Source organism: Carcharodon carcharias, chromosome 5, assembly GCF_017639515.1.
Source record: "Carcharodon carcharias isolate sCarCar2 chromosome 5, sCarCar2.pri, whole genome shotgun sequence".
NCBI lineage: Eukaryota > Metazoa > Chordata > Chondrichthyes > Lamniformes > Lamnidae > Carcharodon > Carcharodon carcharias.
Window position 1 is genome coordinate 67696829 of NC_054471.1, and position 22039 is coordinate 67718867.

A 22039-nucleotide genomic window follows, 5' to 3' on the forward strand; every position below is an offset into this window, starting at 1 on the left:
CAGGAACTGAACATCCAAGGGTATTTGATATTTAGGATAGACAGGCAAAAGGAAAAGAAGGTGGCATGGCATCGTTAGTGAGGGATGTAATCAGTGCAATAGTGAGAGGATATTTACTCAGAAAATCTAGACGTAGAATCAGTCTGGGTGGAGCTAAGAAGCAACAAGGGGCAGAAAGTATTAGTGGGAGTTGTATATGGGCCTCCAAACAGTAGTGGTATGGTAGGGGACAGCATTAAACAAGGAAATTAGAGATGCACATAAGATGCATAGAGATGCTATAGTAATCATGGGTGACTTTAATCTACATATAGACCGGGCAAACCAAATTAGCAATAATACTGTGGCGGATGAATTCCTGGGAGTATGTACGAGATGGTTTTTGAGACCAGTGCGTCAAGGAACCAACTAGGGAACAGGCTATCCTCGATCTGGTTGTGTGCAATGAGAAGGGGTTAATGAATAATCTTATTGTGCGGGGTCTTTTGGGGAACAGTGACCATAACATGATAGAATTCTTGCTTAGGTTGGGAAGTGAAGTAGTCCAATCCGAAACTAGGGTCCTAAATCTGAACAAAGGAAACTATGAAGATATGAGGCGTGAGTTGGCTAAGATAGATTGGGGAATATCATTACAAAGCATGGCGGTGGATAGACAATGGCTAATATTTAAGGAATAAAGAATATATGTACTGCAACAGTTACATATTCCTTTTTGATGCAAAAACACAATACAAAAAGTGGTCCAACCATGGCTAACAAAAGAAATTAAGAATAGTATTAGATCCAAAGAGGAGTCATATAAAGTTGCTCGAAAAAGTTGCAAGCCTGAGCATTGAGAGCAAGTTTAGAGTTCAGCAAAGGAGGGCCAAGAAATTGGTTAAGAGGGGAAAAATAGAGTATGAGAGTAAACTTGCATGAAAGATGAAAAAAAGAGGGCTGCAAAAGCTTCTGTAATTATGTAAGAAGAAAAAGATTGGTGAAGACAAATGTAGGCCCCTTACAGTCTGAAACGGGAGAATTTATAACAGAGAGCAAGGAAATGGCAGAGCAATTAAACAACTACTTTAATTCTCTATCACAGAAGGCTGTGGAGGCCAAGTCACTGGATATATTTAAGGAGGAAATAGATACATTTCTAGACTCTAAAGGCATCAAGGGATTTGGGGAGAGAGCACAGATACATGGTGTTGAGATAGGGGATCAGCAACGATCATATCGAATGGCAGAGTAGGCTCGAATGGCCGAATGACCTTCTCCTGCTTCTATTTTCTATGCTTCTACTTCCATTGGGTCACCCTCTGCCTTCTCTTTTCTGGTGAGACGAGTCACATTTAATAATGCATTACATTGTGCAAAGGCAGATTCACAAACAACGTAAGTTCTTATTTGTTGCAGGTTTCCTCCCCAACCACATTTCTTATAGGATACAATTGATTCCAGTTACTCATCATCCTCAATGGGAATTTTGCCAATAAAATTGTCCCACCTCATAGTAGAATTTTTAGTCATGATTCTTCTTAATTTCTACTTCAAGTAGTTAGAAAATTTCAAGCATTTTTAATGGATTACTTAACATGGATTCCTCCAAATCTGGAAAAGTTGTTGATCGTTTCCACTTGGCAGTTTATAACCAGGTTTCTCTTGTGGATCTTCATCAAAAGTTAGCTTTGATCACCTGGAACCTCTGCCCACTTATCAACATCTCAATGCACTTGATGATCCCAAGCTTTTCTGCTGCCCTTCAATTCTGGAACATGTGCTACTGCAAGGATCACTTAGAATTGTGAAGGAAAACAGACCAGTATTAAATTTCACTAACCTTGAATGGAAGAGGACGACCCAATGAATTCTGTAGTCCCTTCACACTGGCAGTCATTCCACTAGGACTAGCCAGATGGCTCTGCAGGTTCAGTGAAATCGTGCGAATTTCTTGAGGAACTCTGATAAGAAAAGAATCCAAATTACAATACAAATGAGCCCCTACTTAAAAGAGTGTTTCGTTATCATGAAAATTGAAGAAGCTTGGATTCCATGGATGGTGGCAAAAATTAAATCCAAATATAATTGCAAACATTACGTCCTTGTACAAAAATGGTTGTAAGCGTAAGCCCAGCAATTACAGACCTGTCAGTTTAACTTCAGTGGTGGGCAAGATTCTAGAAGCAATTATTTGGGATAGAATTATCAGTCACATGGAAAAATGTGGGTTGATTAGGAACAGCCAGCATGGATTTCTAAAGGAGAAATCGTGTTTAACTAACTTGCAGTTTTTTGAAGAGGTAACAGAGAGGGTTGATTAGGTTAATGCCGTTGATGTGGTGTACATGGACTTTCAAAAGGCATTCAATACAGTGCCACACAATAGGCTTGTGAGAAATGTTATTGCTCATGGAATAAAAAGGGACAGTAGCCACATGGATACAAAATTGGCTGAGGGATAGGAAACAAAACAGTAATGGTCAATGGGTAAAAGATGGGAAATTACAGGCCGATTAGCCTGACTTCGGTCGTTGATAAGATTTTAGAGTCCCTTATTAAGGAAGAGATTTCAGAATACTTTGAAGTGCATGGTAAAATCGGGCAAAGTCAGCATGATTTCATCAAGGGGAGGTCCATGCCTGACAAATCTGTTAAAATTCTTTGAGGAGGTATCAAGTAGGTTAGACAAAGGAGAGCCAATGGATGTTATCTACTTGGACTTCCGGGAGGCCTTTGACAAGGTGCCGCACAGGAGGCTGCTCAGTAAGATAAGAGCCCATGGTGTTAGAGGCAAGGTACTAGCATGGATAGAAGATTGGCTGTCTGGCAGGAGGCAGAGAGTGAGGATAAGGGGGTCCTTCTCAGGATGGCGGCTGGTGACAAGTGGGGTCAGTGTTGGGACCACAACTTTTCACTTTATGCATTAATGATCTAGATGAAGGAACTGAAGGCATCCTGGCTAAGTTTGCCTATGATACAAAGATAGGTGGAGGGACAGGTAGTATTGGGGAGGCGGGTAGGCTGCAGAAGGATGTGGACAGGTTAGGAGAATGGGCAAAGATGTGGCAGATGGAATACAACGTGGGAAGTGTGAGGTCATGCACTTTGGTAGGAAGAATAAAGGCATAGACTATTTTCTAAATGGGGAGAGAATTCAAAAATCTGGAGCGCAAAGGGACTTGGGAGTCCTAGTCCAGGATTCTCTTAAGGTTAACTTGCAGGTTGAGTCGGTAGTTAGGAAGGCAAATGCAATGTTGGCATTTATTTCGAGAGGACTAGAATATAAAAGCAGGGATGTGCTGCTGAGGCTTTATAAGGCTCTGGTCAGACCACATTAGAATATTGTGAACAATTTTGGGCCCCATATCTCAGGAAGGATGTGCTGGCCCTGGAGAGGATCCAGAGGAGGTTCACGAGAACGATCCCAGGAATGAAAGGCTTAACACATGAGGAACGTTTGAGGACTCTGGGTCTATACTCGATGTTTAGAAGGATGAGGGGAGATCTGATTGAAACTTACAGAATACTGAAAGGCCTGGATAGAGTGGATGTGGGGAAGATGTTTCCATTAGTAGGAGAGACTAGGACCCGAGGGCACAGCCTCAGAGTAAAGGGAAGACCTTTTAGAACAGAGCTGAGGAGAAACTTCTTTAGCCAGAGAGTGGTGAATCTATGGAATACATTGCCACAGAAGGCTGTGGAGGCCAGGTCATTGAGTGTATTTAAGACCGAGATAGATAGGTTCTTGATTGGTAAGGAGATCAAAGGTTACAGGGAGAAGGTGGGAGAATGGGGTTGAGAAACTTATCAGCCATGCGTGAATGGCGGAGCAGACTTGATGGGCTGAATGGCCTAATTTATGCTCCTGTGTCTTATGGTCATATGGTATTTTTCAGGCTGTAGGAAGGTTTGTAGTGGAGTTTCCCCCAGGGGTCAGTATTGGGACTCCTGCTTTTCCTGATATATATTAATGATCTTGATCTTGGTGTGCGAGGGACAATTTCAAAGTTTGCAGATGATACAAAACTTGGAAGCCTTGTGAACTGCAAGGAGGATAGTATACAACTCCAAAAGGACATAGACAAATTGGTGGAGTGGGCAAATAGGTGGAAGATGAAGTTCAATGCAGATAAGTGTGAGGTGATGTATTTTGACAGGAAGAACATGGACAGACAATATAAGATGAGGGGTACAACTCTAAAGGGTATGCAGGAGAAGAGGGACTTAGGTGTCTATGTGCATAAATAATTGAAGGTGGCAGGACAGGTGGAGAGTAGTTAATAAAGCATACAGTATATTAATAGGGGCATAGAGTACAGGAGTAAGGAAGTTAGGCTGAACTTGTGAAGGCTATTGTTAGACTTCAGTTGGAGCATTGTTCTGGGCACCACACTTTAGGTAGGATGTGAATGCATTGGAGAGAGTGCAGAAGAGGTTTACAAACATGGTTCCAGGGATGAGAAACTTTAGCTCCGAAGATAGTTTGGAGAAGCTGGGGCTGTTCTCCTTGGAGAGGAGAAGGTTAAGAGGAGATTTGAGAGAGGTGTTCAAAATCATGAAGGGGTTGGACAGTGTAGATAAGAAGAAACTGTTCTTGCTTAGAAAAGGGTCAAGAACAAGAGGGCACAGATTTAAAGTGACTTGCAAAAAAAAGCAAATGCGATGAGAGTCATAATACTCATTCGGAGAGCCGGTGCAGACACAATAGGCTGAATGGCCTCCTTCTGCACTATAACAATTCTGTGATTCTATAAGTACAACTTGTTATGATACGACAGGTAGTATTTGCCAGGCTGACCAAATCCACAAGGGAAACTTGGCCACGCTATCACAATGGGTTTTGCAATTTGTATTTATTACGAGAAGGTCTGCGCACTGAATTCAGAAGTAATGGGTCCACTAACCCTTTAGAGATTTTTAAAATTAAATTAAAACATTTATTAACATAAGAAAAGAATTAAAACACATACAGAAGATTACAATTATCCCGTTACTTATCATAACAAATTCCAAAATTCCTAATTAACCTGACTCCCAACTACACACACCCTTTAAGGCAACAGTCCAAAATAGATTTTAAATTTAGATAGGCAATCCAGTAAGGTTATCACAGCACCCATTCGACAGTGGAATTCCAAAGGCTTTTAACACAACTTTGGTTATGGGAACAACAGACTTCTGCAAAGTGGCTAGAGGCTGCTTCCCCAAGTCTGTTTCACACAACGTATCTTTTGGATCTTATACCGCCTACCCCATGAAACAATCTTCCATCCTTCTTTACATATATTTCCTCTCTTTAATCTGGAAATCCATGTCTTTGGCATTTACTTTTCTCATACTATAAAAAATCTTTCATGTTATCAGTATGGCCTTTTCCTTTTGGGCAAAATAAATGTAATAACCTTGCCCTATTTATCTTGATAAGGTTTTACAGCTAACATGTTTCTTTGAAAACCAAACACCTCTCCACTTATCTTAAAATGCAAATTTCATTCACAACCTATATGCTGAGACTTTTACCCTAGCTCACTTATTTGCATTTCAATAACCCCTTTTACACCTAACTCTCTTGATAAGTTCAACCTTGCAGTCTATCCAACTGACTCAATTAAATTAGCCACCCACAGAACCACAATACACATAAGCCTACTTTACAGTAACCCACAGTACTATTATGAAAAATATGATAGCTTTCATGACAAAGTACGACCTCACCCTGTGGATTGGACCATTATGTAAGTTGGAATTAACCCATGAAGAGAATCCAAGAAAAAGTGGGGCAGGGAACACAAACCTTTGTATTCGTTAAAGCAGCGTGTTTACCGGTCTATTTTTTTTGGTGTATCACAACAGTACATCAAGGCCAGAGGACCCCCCAAAAAAAGGAACAGGCAACCAAACCCAGGAACATCCAAAATGACTGGCTTAGAAATTTGTTAAGAAAGCCTCAGGCCTTGTGAAACACCCCTTATAACAAATTACCATTGTAGTTCATGCCTCCAAACTCCAGATTGTATGGGTAGCAATATAACAGCTGACAATAAAAGTGACATTTGCTCTACTAGCTTCTGCAGCTTTCAAATATCTCATCTTCAATTCTTATCTCATACCATCTCTGTTTATTTTTCTGTCTCCATGCTCTTTTTCTCTCTTTTTCTTTGTTTTCTATCTGACTTCTGCTCTGCTTGTTCATTTGTTTCTCGGTGGGGGCTTAATCTCTCTACGTTTTGTGATCTCATATTGCATTATATGTTCATTGGATTTCATCTTTTCTTAGTCTATTTAGGTAGCCTTCACCGACCAGTACTTCAGATTCACAAGCCTCAACCGTAATGCCTTATTACAACCTTATAACCTACTTTATTTCCTTATTGTCTCAACATATTGATTTTATGCAGCATGAGGGAGAGCTTATTCATACTCCTTAGCAAGAGCAAACCATTGTAGAATTGCTGTTGGAAAAAACTCAACAGGTCTAACATCCGTGGAGAGAAAAAAAAAAGTTAACGTTTTAAGTCCTCATGACTTTTCTTCTCAGCTCTGAAGAAGTCATAAGGATTCGAAACATTAACTCTGTTTTTTTTTCTCTCCACAGATGTTGTTAGACCTGCTGAGTTTTTCCAGCATTTTGTTTTTGTTTCAGATTTCCAGCATCTACAGTATTTTGCCTTTATCTATAGAATTGCTGTTACTCTTTAAGAATTACGAATAATATCCAACTTGAATTGTACAAAATTAACTTTCCCTCAGCATTTGGAGGCAGTAGGATAAATGCCCTCAGAATACTGCCAACTATTTATTCAAACAGCAAACAGCTATAATTGTGTAATATTTCATTTTAGTAATTTTTCCATTCTCTATAAACATACTGGCTTACAAACAGGTATAGTAATATTCATTAATAACTCTACAACCACTAATACAGATGATTTGACATAGAAAGAGCTAAAGAGGCGCTACGTACTTCAATATTAATTTAAAAATACTCAAATCCACTCACATCTACATAATATTTATCACTAAAATTGTGTTTTATGATGTTCGGTGAGATAAGAAGAAAGTGGAGCTACAGAACATTTGCCCAAACAGAAATTATGAGACAGCTGCCTATACAATCTGTAGTTTGGCAGCATTAATTATAATGAAGGTATGATAATGGTAGTTCACAATGTCTTGGTCTCACCAAAGTTTGTCCTATTTTGGACAGCTGTCTTCTACTTTTTGGTACCTGTGGTCCAGGCTACTGATAAATCTTAGTACCAATTTTTTGAAGTTGGCAATATGCTAGTGACAGAATGGTAACTCCTACATATCATCAACATGTCAGCTCTTAACTTATCTATTTATAACAAGCGCTTAGCTTGCAATTACTGCCCATCAAGTTTCAAATGCCATAGAGCAAAAATGTACTGTTACTTGTTATGCAAAGAAGTTTCTAAGAACCAAAGATACCAGAGTCAGAATATCTTCAGCCTCTGAACTGCTTTAGCCATTATATTAACAAGAAAAATCTTCAGACTCATGATGCAAGAATGCTGCTAAGTTAAGGCAAGTTAAATGTTATTTTGACCGAATACCAAAGATGGAATACTCCAATAGAACTATACAGTCAAAAGGTCAGGATGCTAGACACAAATTATATTTGTACATACTGAGATGAGTCAGATAACAGACTGAGATGATCTTTCAGGAGGTGTTTCATGACCCAATGCCAGTGGAGAGACAGCAACGCTATTCCCTCAGGATCTGTAGTAACTCTGTCTGAAACGATCCAGAATCGATCCCGCCACAAAGTGTTACACTGCACCTAGAGAGGTCAGAAAATAGTGACTGACATTGAAGAATGCCCTATTATTGAGGCTGGTTACGTAATAGAAATATCAGCTTTCAGCGTCTCATTCTCAAACAAATACCTATACAGACTGCAACTGTTCAAACATTCCAACATAGCTGTCTATAATATTTTAAAATTGTACATTCGCACGTCCTTTTAAATGGTTTTTAAAAAAAAACAGAAACCTAATCTCACTGTAATTATGCCTTCCTCACAATTGTGACATTGTATTGTTGGTCTTTTATCTCCCAGCAACTCAGCCCGTACTGCAGAGTGACCAACTTGACATCTTTGCTTCCCAAATTACAGGTTTTTACATTTCACTGTATTTATAAAACCAAACTAACACAATTGTCAGTATATGTGAATTTAAAATGGAGATGAATTACAACTGTACACTCTGTATCCTGCCAGCTAACTCCACTTCATCTGTAAACTGCACAATTGCATTTGATCTGGACTCCATGTACCATGCCATGGGAGATTGACTCACTAATATGCAACATTACAGCTACAATGGGAGAGTAGGGATGGAACTTCATCAGAAACAGCACAATTGTTACAGATTGTAATTATCCATGTTCACACTGGCAGGCCTGAAAGATGCATCGGTTGGCCTGTATCACACACTATATCTTTCCAATGTAGCATGTTCCAAAGCTAGTAGCAGATGAACGAGCATAAGATACAAGTTAAGAATGGTGATTAATACTTGCCTCATGGAAGACATCATCTTCCAGATTGGAAAACGGAGACTTTATGCACTGCACCACACAGGCATCCCAGGCTTCAAAGAAAGCAGCAAGGTGAGCCAAGACTGGGTGAGGCAGGTCATCAAAGTTCACCATTCCTAAAAGAATAAAACAAAGGCTTCTTTAAAATTTTAGATTTGAGCATTTATTTTCCTTGCATGTGGTCATTCTTGAGATCATTTGTGTGGAACTACTTATATACCAAGGACCCAATTAGCACAAAGAGTATTCCAAATGTAAGATTAATCAGTACAGCTAGTTTTACACATCTAGCTTCATTCTGTATTACCAGCAGTTGAAGCATGACTTAGAGACTCTCCTCCAGGGCTCACAGCAATCATCAGGCAGACATGAACTGATAATGTGATTGCTTCTCCTATTATTACTCCTGACCGCATTTCCAAGGAGAAAAAAAAATCAGAGCAGGATTATTTTAAGCTCATAAGATAACCAACCAGAGCTTACATCAATAGATGGAAAAATGAAGCTGGTTTTCTTATGTTTAGAAGATCTTCCTTGTCTGATTTTCTTCCAAACACTGTGCCCAGTGAAATAGACCAAGTACAACACCAAAAAAAAACTTGCCCCATGTTCAGGTAGCTCAAAAGACATGTATTTGAATCAATAAAGCAAACTTAATTTTATTGCAAAAGATGAAGAAAAGATGCTATGAAACACAAAGGCCCTTTTCCCTGTTTGACAGGAGCTTTTGTTTGGTTACCTTTCTGGAATGCAATGGATACCCTTAAAGCACTTCGCCTGCCTGATTTTTTTGCAGCATCAGAAGACAACAACATTTTCTCCATGTATCCTCTTTCCTCCCTGTCCATCAGAAGTGCCATCCTACAAAATTGAACCAAAACAAACATGAAACTGTCTATGTGCAGAATTAGTGCACAGAGCACGATCATTTCACAAAAGTTCAGACACAATAGAAGTTCAAAATCTGTCAGAATGTCCAACTGCAGATTAGGCGAATCGAATCTTATGAATGGTCAGGTGAGTTGCTTTATCCTGCATGGTATGAGCTTCGTGAGTGTTGTTGGAACTGCACACTCATCCAGACAGAGTGGTGAGTATTCCATCACAGTCCTGAGTTGTGCCTGCTGGATGGTGGACAAGCTTTGGGGAGTTAGGTGAATTACTTGCGACACGGTTCTTAGCCTCTGAATGCTCTTGTAGCCACAGTATTTATATGGCTGGTCCAGTTCAGTTTTCTGGTCAATGGTAACCCCCAGGGTGTTGCTAATTGGGGATTCAGTGATAGTAATGCCATTGAATGTCAAGGGGAGAAACATTCTCTCTTGTTGGAGACAGTCATTGTTTGGCACGTGTGTGGCATGAATGTCACTTGCCACTAATCAGCCCATGCCTGAATGTTATCCAGGTCTTGCTGCATGCAGTCGTGGACTGTTTTGTTGAAGAATTCCAAATGGAGTTGAATTGCAATTAGTGAACAGCCCCACCTGATGATCGAAGAAACGTCAATGACAATAACTGAGTCTAGGACACTTTCCTATGGGGCTCCTGCCACAACTGAGATGACTGGTTAACTGCAGCCATCTTCCTTTGTGCCAGATATGGCTCCAGCCAGTGAAGAGCTTGCCCTCTCAACCCCACCTATTTTGTTTTTACAAGTGCTCCTTGGTGCCACACTTAGTCAAATGCTGCCATGAGGTCAAGGGCAGCCACGTTAACCTCTGGAATTCCACTCTTGTACCCATGCTTGGGGCCCAGGATGTGCTGAGGTCTGAGGCAGAATAAACCTAGTGGAACCCAAACTGAGCACTGAGCAAGTGCAATAACAAAAACACAGACATGCCCTGGCTTTAAATCAAACGTTTGGCTCTGCTAAAGTAATTTTGCTTACCTGTTAGCGATGGAGCAGAGCTGCACTTGAAGCTCTTTAGAACAACGCAGCCCAGAATATGCCATAGAATTTAGCAAAATATCAAAATGTTGCTGGTTCCATCGCGGATCCAAAGGAATTGAAGTACTCTCTGTAAAAGAGAAGAAACGTTCGATGGTTTTGGACCATGATTTTTATTTTTCTTTGATGGAGGGAGAAAGGAAAGTGAAGAGGTAGAGTGCTGCTTGCATCAGGCCTCAAAAGAAAAATGCCTGCCACGCACACATCTATATTTTGAGTTCATTCATTGACGTGTTGAAAAGGAGAAGTTCATAATTTGCAAATTTAAGTACATTGGTTTGGCTTAATTAGTGATGTTCCTAGCAGTGTAGGTCACGCTTTAAGTCTCACTCCAGGGTTGAAGCATGTAACCTAGGCTGACACTTAAAATATAGTGAAAATGCAACATTTTGAAGAAAGCATCTTTCAGATAAAGCCTCATCTGCCACTGTCAATTGTTCAGGTAACGATAAAAGATACCACAATCCTATTTGTATGGGATTCACCCAGGTTGGGCAATATTCAACTCAACCAACACCAAAAAGAACAAATAGGAAATGGGAAGTCTTATGGGACTTTGCTTTGTGGACACCGATGCCATGTCCCAGTGTCTAAACTTAAAAAAAGTAATGAGTGAAGCCTTAGAAACAAGATCAGAAGCTACATAAATTGATGTAAATGAAAAGATACTATACGTAACAGCTAATGAAATGTTCAGGTGCACAAGTAATTCATTGGTGAGAATGTTTGCACAAAGAAAAATAAATTGCATGCCTTTCACTTTAACTCATGTTGTTTGGTGCAGCATTTTCCTTGTTGGGGGAATCTTAGAAATGATTAAAGCCCCTTTTAATGTATTCAAGTTTATTGAGGTGCCTTTACAAATGAAGAGTGATAGCAAAATTATAAGATTAATTACAAGAGTCCTGTGGATAAAGTGCTCCGTGATATTTCTAGAGAACGCAGCCAAATTAAGAGATTTTGAAGTCACTGAAACGGACATCAAACAAAAAAATCTGGACCAACTTCCCATGTTCTCCATACTATACAGCAGGTCTATAAAATACACAGTTAAAAACACACACAATAACTGTTCTCTTGTACTTGATCCAGTGGAGAATTGTCTTAAGGGCAAGGGTGGATAACCAAAACAATAATAAAAAACAAATAATTTGGGGTCTTACATAAATAACAGCAAACAATAGTAAAAGAAAAAAATGAAAATTCTTCACAAAAATAATATTTTCTTAGGAAACAGTTCAGGTACCTGCAAGCATCCTGTTTTGGATGCCCCATTATGAAAAAAGAAATTAAAGCCCGAGAAAGCATGGATTCACCAGAGCTGGTATCAAGAAGATACTGAAACTACTTCTAATGGATCAATGAAGGCCAAGAAAAGATTCCAAAGAGATTTTTTACAATTATGAAGGATTTTTAATAGGGAAAGATCTCTTTCTCCTGGTGTGGGGCGAGTGGGAGAGGGGCAGAGGGAAAGAAGGAGTAGGTTATCAATTTAAAATGAATGACAGAAAAGAAGAAAAACTAAGGCATTTATGTCCTTTGTTCATCCCAAAACTTTTGCAGGTTTGCACAAATAACCCCTAAAAAAAAATTAAAGATTTTTTTTTAAACATTATCTTTCCCCCAAATTGAGTGCAGAATCTCAAACATTATCTATAAACATGTCACTTCTCAGGGCAAAGGAATACGACTGTGAAAAGATCTAATCTCATGCTAATCACTCTGTTAAATCCATCAAGATAAAAGCAAAATGCTGCAGATGCTGGAAATCTGAAACAAAAACAGAAAATGCTGGAAAAAATCAGCAGGTCTAACAGTATCTGTGGAGAGCAAGACAGAGTCCGTATGACTCTTCATAAGTCCACCCAACTTCTTCCCATTCCTCAATTATGTTACCAGTTCACCTGAGCATATGTTACCGTTTGCATCGAGCTGTAATTGCTGTATAACTTCTTTCATTCCTGCAGGCAGTACGCTGGAGTAAACTACATTAAGAGCCTTTGCCCCTGCCTCCAGTTGGGCACACACCAATTCTGCAGGTAAAAAAAAGCCACATAGATCAACTAAAATTACTGCATATACGATTTATAATAGTGTACTTGCAGACAACGCCACATCTATTTTGAGCTTTTACTTCTTAATGACCTATACAATCCACACAATAAGAAATCTTTTATTGCTGTATATTGCCTTTATAATTCAGAATGTTCACATTCTTTCTCAAGAATATGTAAAATCAGGTTTCTAAGTCATATTTCCACGCATATTTTATAACAATTAAACAAATGTGCAATATGGTTAAAGCAAAACACTGCGGATGCTGGAAATCCAAAAGAAAAACAAAAATAGCTGGAAAAACTCAGCAGGCTTGGCAGCATCTGTGGAGAGGAACACAGTTAACGTTTTGAGTCCGTAAGACTCTTCAACAGAACTAAGGAAAAATAGAAAAGAGGTGAAATATAAGCTGGTTTGGGGAGGTGGGACAAGAGGAGCTGGATAGAGGGTCAGTGATAGGTGGAGATAACCAAAAGATGTCATAGACAAAAGGACAAAGAGGTGTTGAAGGTGGTGATATTATCTAAAGGAATGTGCTAATTAAGGCTAGAAAGCAGGACAAGCAAGGTACAGATAGCCCTAGTGGGGGTGGGTGGGGTGAAGGAATTGAAAAAGGTTAAAAGGTAGAGTTAAAACAATGGATGGAAATACATTCAAAAATAATGGAAATAGGTGGGAAAAGAAAAATCTATATAAATTATTGGAAAAAACAAAAAGGAGGAGGAAAATCGGAAAGGGGGTGGGGATGGAGGAGAGAGCTCAGGATCTAAAATTGTTGAACTCAATATTCAGTCCAGAAGGCTGTAAAGTGCCTAGTCGGAAGGTGAGGTGCTGTTCCTCCAGTTTGCATTGGAACAATGCAGCAGGCCAAGGACACATGTCCGTCCTTCCCACCTATTTCCATTATTTTTGAATTTATTTCCATCCATTGTTTTAACTCTACCTTTTAGCCTTTTTCGATCCCTTCACCCCACCCCACCCCAACTAGGACTATCTGTACCTTGCTTATCCTGCTTTCTACCCTTAATTAGCACATTCCTTAGATAATATCACCATCTTCAACACTTCTTTGTCCTTTTGTCTGTGACATCTTTTGGTTATCCCCACCTATCACTGGCCCTCTATCCAGCTCTTCTTGTCCTACCCCCACCCCGCCAAACCAGCTTATATTTCACCTCTTTTCTATTTTTCCTTAGTTCTGTTGAAGAGTCGTACAGACTCGAAACGTTAACTGTGCTCCTCTCCGCAGATGCTGTCAGACCTGCTGAGTTATTCGAGGTATTTTTGTTTTTGTTTTGCAATATTAAATGATTTAGATAATCTGTACAAAACAAAGTCAATGTTAAAAGTTACACCTTTATCATTATATAGGGGGCAAATCTGAATACAACTTTGAGCACAAGCGGATATTACAACTGGCACTTAATCCTTTCCAGGGATATGAGCATTACTGACAAGGCCAGCAATTGTTGCTCATCCCTAATTGCCTTTAAGGTGATAGTGAGCTGCCTTCCTGGTGTAGGTACACCTACAGTGTAGTTAGGTAGTCTTCACTATGTTGTATCAACTGATGGCTTGATTGAAACCTTTAAGATTCTGAGGGGTCTTGACAGGGTGGATGTGGAGAGGATGTTTCCTCTTGTGCAAAATGAAAATTCTTCACAAAAATAGTATTTTTTGAATCTAGAACTAGGGGTCACTGTTTACAGATAAGGGGTCACCCTTTTAAGAGAGAGAGATGAGGAGGAATGTTTTCTCCCAGAGGGTCATGAGTGTTTGGAACTCTCTTCCTCAAAGGGCAGTGGAAGCAGAGTCTTTGAATATTTTTAAATTAGAGCTAGATAGATTCTTGAGAAGCAAGGGGGTGAGAGGTTAGAGGTAGGCAGAAACGTGGAGTTGAGGTTGCAATCAGATCAGCCATGATCTTATTGAATGGTGCAGTAGGCTCAAGGAGCCGAGTGGCCTGCTCCTGCTCCTAATTTGTATGTTCCTATGACCCCAGTTATGCAAAAAGTCACTAACTGAATGATTTCACTAACTAGCAAGACAGAACTGTATCATCATCAAATATACATAGTTTAACACTGATAGCAATACTCTACCTGGTAACTGTCGGTGGGTTTTTGCTGTGTGACACAACCACCTGGCTCTCAACAGCCAGTCTTGATTAGATGCTTTCTCTGTGACCAGCCTTATAACTGCAGGAACCATAGATAACTCAGTGACTTGAGCTGCTGTTTTATGGCCATAGAATAAAAGACTGTCCATGTTACAGGATTGCAAAACTAGTTCGAGATCAGTCAGTGTCAGAGGTCGAGACCTGAATCAGGGAAGGGAGAACACAACATCCTTTACAAACATTATTTTGCAGAAACGTGCATAATCGAATGTTTTTGGAACAATTTTAAAAAAAAACATACATCCTTTTTCCCTCATCGCTCAGAGGATCAATTGTGACAAACATCAGTTACTTACTAAAAATAAAAATAACCGGCTCTAGAAAATAAAAATAAAATCTTTAAGGATATTATTCTGGCAAGCTGCTCTTCCTTTTAGTCCTTCCCCTTCCATCTGTCTAATGCACACACCTTTTCCTCTCATTCCAACACTATTTTCCCTGGCGTCATCTTGGTGAAATTATGCTCATTTTGCTTTTCATTCCCTTTCTATAGCTGGAACTTTTCTAAACGGATAGTGTGGAAGTTCCAATGTCATGTTCGGACATCATCATACAATCATCATGAATGGCTCTTTGATAGATCTTGGGGCAGCAATGTTGCCCGATTCACTTGACTTGTTTTAACACAGGCAATGTGTTGCATTTGTCTGTGTCAAATGTTGTATTCAATGATTGCAGTTTTGCTATGACATACTGTATATTGTGAAAATTTCCAATTGGTGCTTCAACCTCTTGCATGTATTTGCTTAAATTTACTTTGTGTGACTACCAAGGGAGCATTTGATTGAATTTCATATTAGCATTAAAGCAAAAGGCATATAACCTTTTTCTTCTGTCTGCTCACCATTGAAACCAGCCTCCAGAAAATACTAGCTGGCAACTGCTGGTTCATTAGCTGCTGGGAACTGTGAAAGGGGAAAACAAATTCTGGGCAAACTACATTAAGGACAAGCAGAAGGATTTTTCAAAGGCACTGAATGGTGTTTTGAAGAGATGAACGTTTGGCTAGATAAAAGGGATGGAGTAAATATAGAAAATGCTGGAAAAACTCAGCAAGTCTTGCAGCATCTGTGGACAGAGAAACAGAGATAATGTTTCGAGTCCGTATGACTCTTCTTCCACAGATGCTGTCAGACCTGCTGAGTTTTTCCAGCATTTTCTGTTTTTATTTCAGATTTCCAGCGTCCGCAGTATTTTGCTTTTATCTATGGAGTAAATGTCGCACATTTGGATAGAATACGGTTCGGGTCTCATGCAGAGTTTTGAGTGTTCAACTAAAGCAAGAACTTTAAAGCCTTAAGCAGCATTCAGTACAGTATCACCAAGATAGGAAGGTATAGGTATTAAACAAGACCAGATATATTGAAACTACTAAGAAGGCTAAAAGGAACATAAGAACAGAAGAAATAGGAATAGGAGACCATTCGGCCCCTCAAGTCTGCTCCATCATTCAATAAGATCATGGCTGATGATCTTGCTTTTCGATTTCCACATTGCCATCTAACCCCGATACCCTTCGATTCCCTTGCCTAAGAATCTATCTACTTCTGCCTTAAAAATATTCAATGACCCCACTTCCGCCACCTTCTGAAGCAGAGTTCCAAAGTTGCACAACCTTCTCGAGAGAAACAATTTCTCCTCATCTCTGTCCCAAAGGGTGACCCCTAATGTTAAAACAGTGTTCCCTAGCTCTGGACTCATCCACAAGAGGAAACATTCTTTTGATGTCCACCTTGTCAAGGCCGTTCAGGATCTTGTATACTTCAATCAAATCACCCCTCACTCTTCTAAACACCAGTGGAAACAAGCCCAGTCTGTCTAATCTTTCCTCATAAGACAACTCGCTCATTCCGGGTATCAATCCAGTAAACCGCCTTTGAACCGCCTCCAATGCATTTACATCCTTCCTCAAATAAGGAAACCAAAACTGCACATAGCATTCGAGATTTGGTCTCACCAATGCCCGTATAACTGAAGCATAACATTCTTACTTTTATGTTTAATCCCTCTGGTAATAATGGACAGCATTCCATTAGCCTTCTTAATCACTTGCTGCACCTGCGTACTAACTTTTTGAGACTCACGTACTAGAACACAAGATCCCTCAGCACCTCAGAATTATGCAGCTGTTCTCCATTTAAGTAATACTCTACTTTTTTGTTCTTCCTGCCGAAGTGAACAACTTCACATTTTCCCACATTCAACTCCATTTGTCAGATTTTTGCCCACTCACTCAACCTATCGATATCCATCGGCAACTTCATGTCCTCTTCACAATGTACTTTCCTACATATCTGTGTGTCATCTGTAAATTTAGCTGCCATGTCTTCACTCCCCTCATCCAAGTCATTGATGTAAATCGTAAAAAGTTGAGGCCCCAGCACAGACCCCTGTGGGACTCCACTCGTCACATCCTGCCAATTCGAAAAAGACCCAATTATGCATACTCTCTGCTTTCTGCCAGCCAGCCATTCTATCCATGCTAATATGTTATCCCCTACACCATGCACTTTTATTTTCCATAATAACCTTTGATGTGGCACATTATCAAATGCCTTCTAGAAATGCCTTCTGGAGACTTCATTCAAGTCTTCAAAATTATGAGAACTTTGATAGGCTGAATAGGGAAAGGTTATTTTGGTTGGAGAGTCACATATTTAAAATGGTTACCAAAAGAATGACTGGCAGCTTAGGTAAAAGTTCCTCTCACAACTAGTTGTTGTAGCACAACACTTTGCCACTGAGATTGGCCAAAACAAAGAACAATACTTTGTTTTTTAAACGGGAAAAACTGTATAATTATTTCATGAGATACAATAAAAATGAGAAGATGTAGGGTTTTGGGGAAGAGCATGGAGCAGTGGGATTAGCGTTGAATTGTTCTAGCAAAGAGCTGGTAGACAAACTGGGCCCAAAATCACCTGCAAATATCTATGGTGCACAGTAATTCCAACTGGTTACATTGCGTTGGATACTCTATCTAAATTTAGCCTTGTATAGAGGCTGCGGACTTTTTCCCAAACTTTGGCAATGAGCAAAGCAATCTGATACAAGTACCATGAGCTGATCGTAAACAAATTGATGCTATAGCTAAGCTATGCGGTAAAAGACCACATGCAGTACAGCCCCACCTCATACTTTCATACCCATGGTGAACCTGTCAAACTAGGCTAAAGAGCTACTCTGCATCAAGATGCATGTCAAAGAGAGAAGCTGCCGCTACCAGATAACATCAGCTTATACATAACTTCTCCCATGGCATCAAAAAGTGTCATACTCTGAGACGGCAACTGGAGTACAGTCTACAGTTTAAGTCTCCTTACTTGAGGGATATACTTGCACTGGAGGAAGTTCGGAGACAAGATTCACAAGGCAGATTCCTGGAATGAAGGATTTGTTTTATGATTAAAGGTTGAGCAGGTTGGGCCAGGACTCACTGAAGTTTAGAAGAATGAGAGATGATCTTAATGAAACATACAAGATTCTGAGGGGGTTTGACAGGATGCTGAGGGGATGTTTCCTCTCATGGGGGAATCTAGAACTAGGGGGCAGAATTTCAAAATACATTTAAGATGGAGATGGTGATGGAGGAGGAACCTCTTCCCTCAGTCTGCTAGTCTGTGGAATTCTCGTTCACAAATATCAGCAGAAGCTGGGTCATTGAATATATTCAAGGCTAAGCGATAGACAGATTTTTGATCGATAAAGGGAGTCAAGAGTTATGGGAGGCAGGGAGGAAAGTGGAGTGAAGGCCACAATCGGGTCAGTCATGATCTTACTGAATGGCAGAGCAGCTTCATGGGCTGAATGGCCTATTCCTGCTCCTGTTTCTTATGTTGTGATCTAAAAATGACCGTTGATCATGTTTGTTGCTGTCACTGAGACACACCAGAGGTAGGGCATTTTACTAGGATTACAGCAGCGCATTTACTGATGTTGATGGGGAGCAAAAACGTTCTTTTCACAGAATTAAAATCTACAGCAAAGCATCTGGTCGTTCAGCCCACTTTGTCTATCCTACTGTGTATGATTGACATGACAGTCTGCTCCCACCCTACTTCATCGAACGCTTGCTATATAACCTTCAATTCCTTTCTCCCTCGTGTACTTATCTAATTGCTGCTTAAAGGCACTTATGCAATTTGCCTCAACCATTCCGCATGGATATTTTTCTCATTTTTGAGCTGATGCTTATAGAATCAAATCATTCTGTACTATGAATGTGAGCTAACATGCATCATTTAAGTTTTCCATCTAGTATGAAGTGACTTGCAGAATGACAGAAGGCCTTTTATGCAGAACTTTTTGGTGAAGTTCCAATGCACTTTGTCGGAGTGCTAAATGCCAGCTCTGCACCTGTATTCCTCCTGAACTGAATGTTCCGTCTTGGCCATGAAATTATAGAGAAACACAACTGTACACCAAGTATATAGGTGATAGTCCTGTTTTAAGATTGTGCAAATTCTCATGGCTGATTAGATTTGAAATACCTGCACCATTGGCTAGTGACAGTTTTTGTTGCGAGCAATCATTTTTAACCAAGGTAAACATGAAATAATGACAGTAGGTCGGATGACACATATTGGAAACAATCCAACTTTAGCAAGTTTGTTAGTTTAGTGGACATAACTTGGTCCTTTGCTAATGTTTCCTAAAAGCTTTCAGCCTACCTGTTGTTGCGCAAACTCAGTTGGTTCAAACAGTAGGCAAGCACCTGTCCATCCCGATGGACCATGGACAGCATGGATTCCTCCACTGTAAACACCGCTGATGGGATAGAATCCGGCCACAATCCCAAAGAGACCAAGGAATCACCCCAGGACTCAGGTGACATCAATGTGAGTTTGTGCTTCTCTACCAGTTCCTGTACTTGCTGCAACATAAAAGGTGTTGATGGCTCTTAAAATAATCTATGCCATATTTAAAAGCTTTTACTTTCAACTCAATGTAGTTATAACCAAGAAGGCAGAAAAATTAAGATCGCAATGGCAATAACTTTCACACAATTGAAAATATGTCTGCTAGGCTGTGCATGATCCAATACTGCAGCATGTATGACAACTCATTATTTATGAAGTTAACCAATATACATGCATGGCTATATTCATGCTAAAATGTTAACTTCCTTCAACCTAACTTGTTAGAAATTGTGAACTCCCTTCAGAAGAGTGTCCTTAAAACTCACCTCCTGGTGAGCTCGAGAAGTCTGAGAAAGGACAAACACTTCAGAACAAGCTCGATGGAATGCCTCTGCCAAGTTGACACTGTGTTTCAACTGCTGAACAATAAGAACAGCAGCGTGGAGAAGTGAAGAAATGGAGGAAGTACCACCTTTGTTTTAAAGAAAAAAAAAGCAATCAAAGTGATAAATCAAAGGCACTCAAACACATATTGATTAAGAATTTGTGTTGAGAAATAAGTCACCAGAACTAGACATTTTACAATTACACTCTAAACCCAAATATAATACAAGATGAGCACTGGGAAGCATAACAGCTCCAATTAAATATAGAAATACCCCTGTTCTTGTCTGACAACACAGCTGGAACCACAGTTGACCAAAGAAGTTGAATTTGATTGATTTTAAATGTTCAGTTTACCTGCTATGATTTCCTTCACTTCCGAACACAATGCCATCAACTCAGTGCATGGATGATCTCCAACAAAACCAAGTCCATGTAACAGCGTTTTAATATCCTGTTTATCCAAAGAGTCTGCATTATGCTCTCCCGCAACATAAATTTCAATCCCCCGATTTCTCATGGCCCGAGAGATTTCCCCGTGCGCTGGATCCATCGTCATAAAGAGCCTATTTTAAAATAAAAAGGCGGTTAAAACGTGAAAACTGAAAAACTGTATTGGTTAGTATCTTAAGGACATTCTTACAACACCGTCAGTTCATGGAAAGTGAATTTAAAAAGGCTTGAGAGCTCTTTAGAGGAAAATAAAATTATTTAGAAGTGCCAAATATTGCTGCTAATTGCTTTTCCATGTTTGAGGAGAGGAGAAAATTGGGTGGAGGATGACGAGGAGACAGGCCCCTTCAAAAGGAAATGACTGGCCATGAGATTCAGGTGATTCTTCCCTAGAGGACTGAGTGTGAGGGTAGGCTGAGGAAGTGAAAGATGCTGTCATTGAGGGGAGGTTGGCAGAGTTTTGCAGCAGAGCACTGGCCCTATTCTAACCATCTTGCAGCAAAACAAAACAACTTCATCTCAGGTCGGCATTACCAAGAGAAAATATAATGCTCAGTTTTGTGAATTTTCATGTGGCTCATTACTGCTTTGCATCAGTGGCTGCCAGGAAGACAGTGCTTGTTGCTGTGATTGCCAATAAATTGAAATATGCACATTAAACAACAGTAGAGAAAATAAATTGCAATTGTTTGTGCCCTACGTAGTCCAAGGTTATGGGAAGGAAACCCTGAAGTCAAGACAAAGAGTTTCATCCCCCTGGCCTAATTCAAGCCAATTTAGAAAAAAAGTGAGCCAAAAACAGAAAATTCTGAAAAAACTCAGCAGGTCTGACAGCATCTGTGGAGAGAGAAGCAGAGTTAATGTTTCGAGTTTATATGACCCTTTGTCAGGGCTCTGTTTCTCTCTCCACAGATGCTGTCAGGCCTGCTGAGTTTTTCTAGCATTTTCTGTTTTTATTTCAGATTTCTAGCATGCGCAGTATTTTGCTTTTATCTTAGAAGTGAGCTGTTGGATGGATGGGTGGAGAAAGGAGCCTATCATGCTACATAGCAAAATTACCCTGAAATTCATCAATAGAAAGCCGCCTTCACTGCTAAAACATAGTTGATCAAAGAGACAATCTGTGAATAGCAGAGTAGGAGGGAGGAAGTAACACTAGCAGAACAGGTAGCAATCAGATGAGTAAGACGTAATGCTGACTTAATACTGGTTGCAGCTTGTTGCCACCCATCTAGACGGCAAAAATTTGAGGAATGACAGAGTTTGCAAAGGTTTGATTGACAAATCCTAATTTTTGAAGCATTGACATATCTCGGACCATTGAACATTACGATGGAAAGAAATCGGAGCCCCTGCCATCACCATTCCTAGCTGCAGGCTACAACTTGCATGTAAAAAAGTGCATATTCCCACATAAACTCCGAGTCCTTGGTGGCCGGGGGGGTTGGTGGTGTGGTTGGCAGAGTTGGCTGGGCAGCCAATGTGAATCAGATTGGTACCAACAGCACAGGGTCCGATCTCCGTTCCAGCTGTGGTGGAGTTGAGACCTGCCTCCCTGCCTGCCCTACCTATGGCAGAGGTTGTGGTGCTGTGGGTAGGAACTGCCTTTGA

General features: G+C 40.1%; 1 protein-coding gene across 1 annotated transcript in view; it reads right to left on the reverse strand.

Moving 5' to 3' along the window:
* Positions 1-22039, reverse strand: part of mdn1 (midasin AAA ATPase 1) — a 223102-nt gene that overhangs the window by 101617 nt on the left and 99446 nt on the right. Inside the window, exons 46-55 of the mRNA XM_041187861.1 lie at positions 20333-20541; positions 19918-20063; positions 19403-19605; positions 14656-14873; positions 12418-12531; positions 10439-10568; positions 9290-9411; positions 8533-8666; positions 7635-7789; positions 1823-1943 (exon numbers count right to left, since the gene is read on the reverse strand). Of these exons, the coding sequence (XP_041043795.1) occupies positions 1823-1943; positions 7635-7789; positions 8533-8666; positions 9290-9411; positions 10439-10568; positions 12418-12531; positions 14656-14873; positions 19403-19605; positions 19918-20063; positions 20333-20541 (1552 nt within the window). The remainder of the gene's footprint in view (positions 1-1822; positions 1944-7634; positions 7790-8532; positions 8667-9289; positions 9412-10438; positions 10569-12417; positions 12532-14655; positions 14874-19402; positions 19606-19917; positions 20064-20332; positions 20542-22039) is intronic.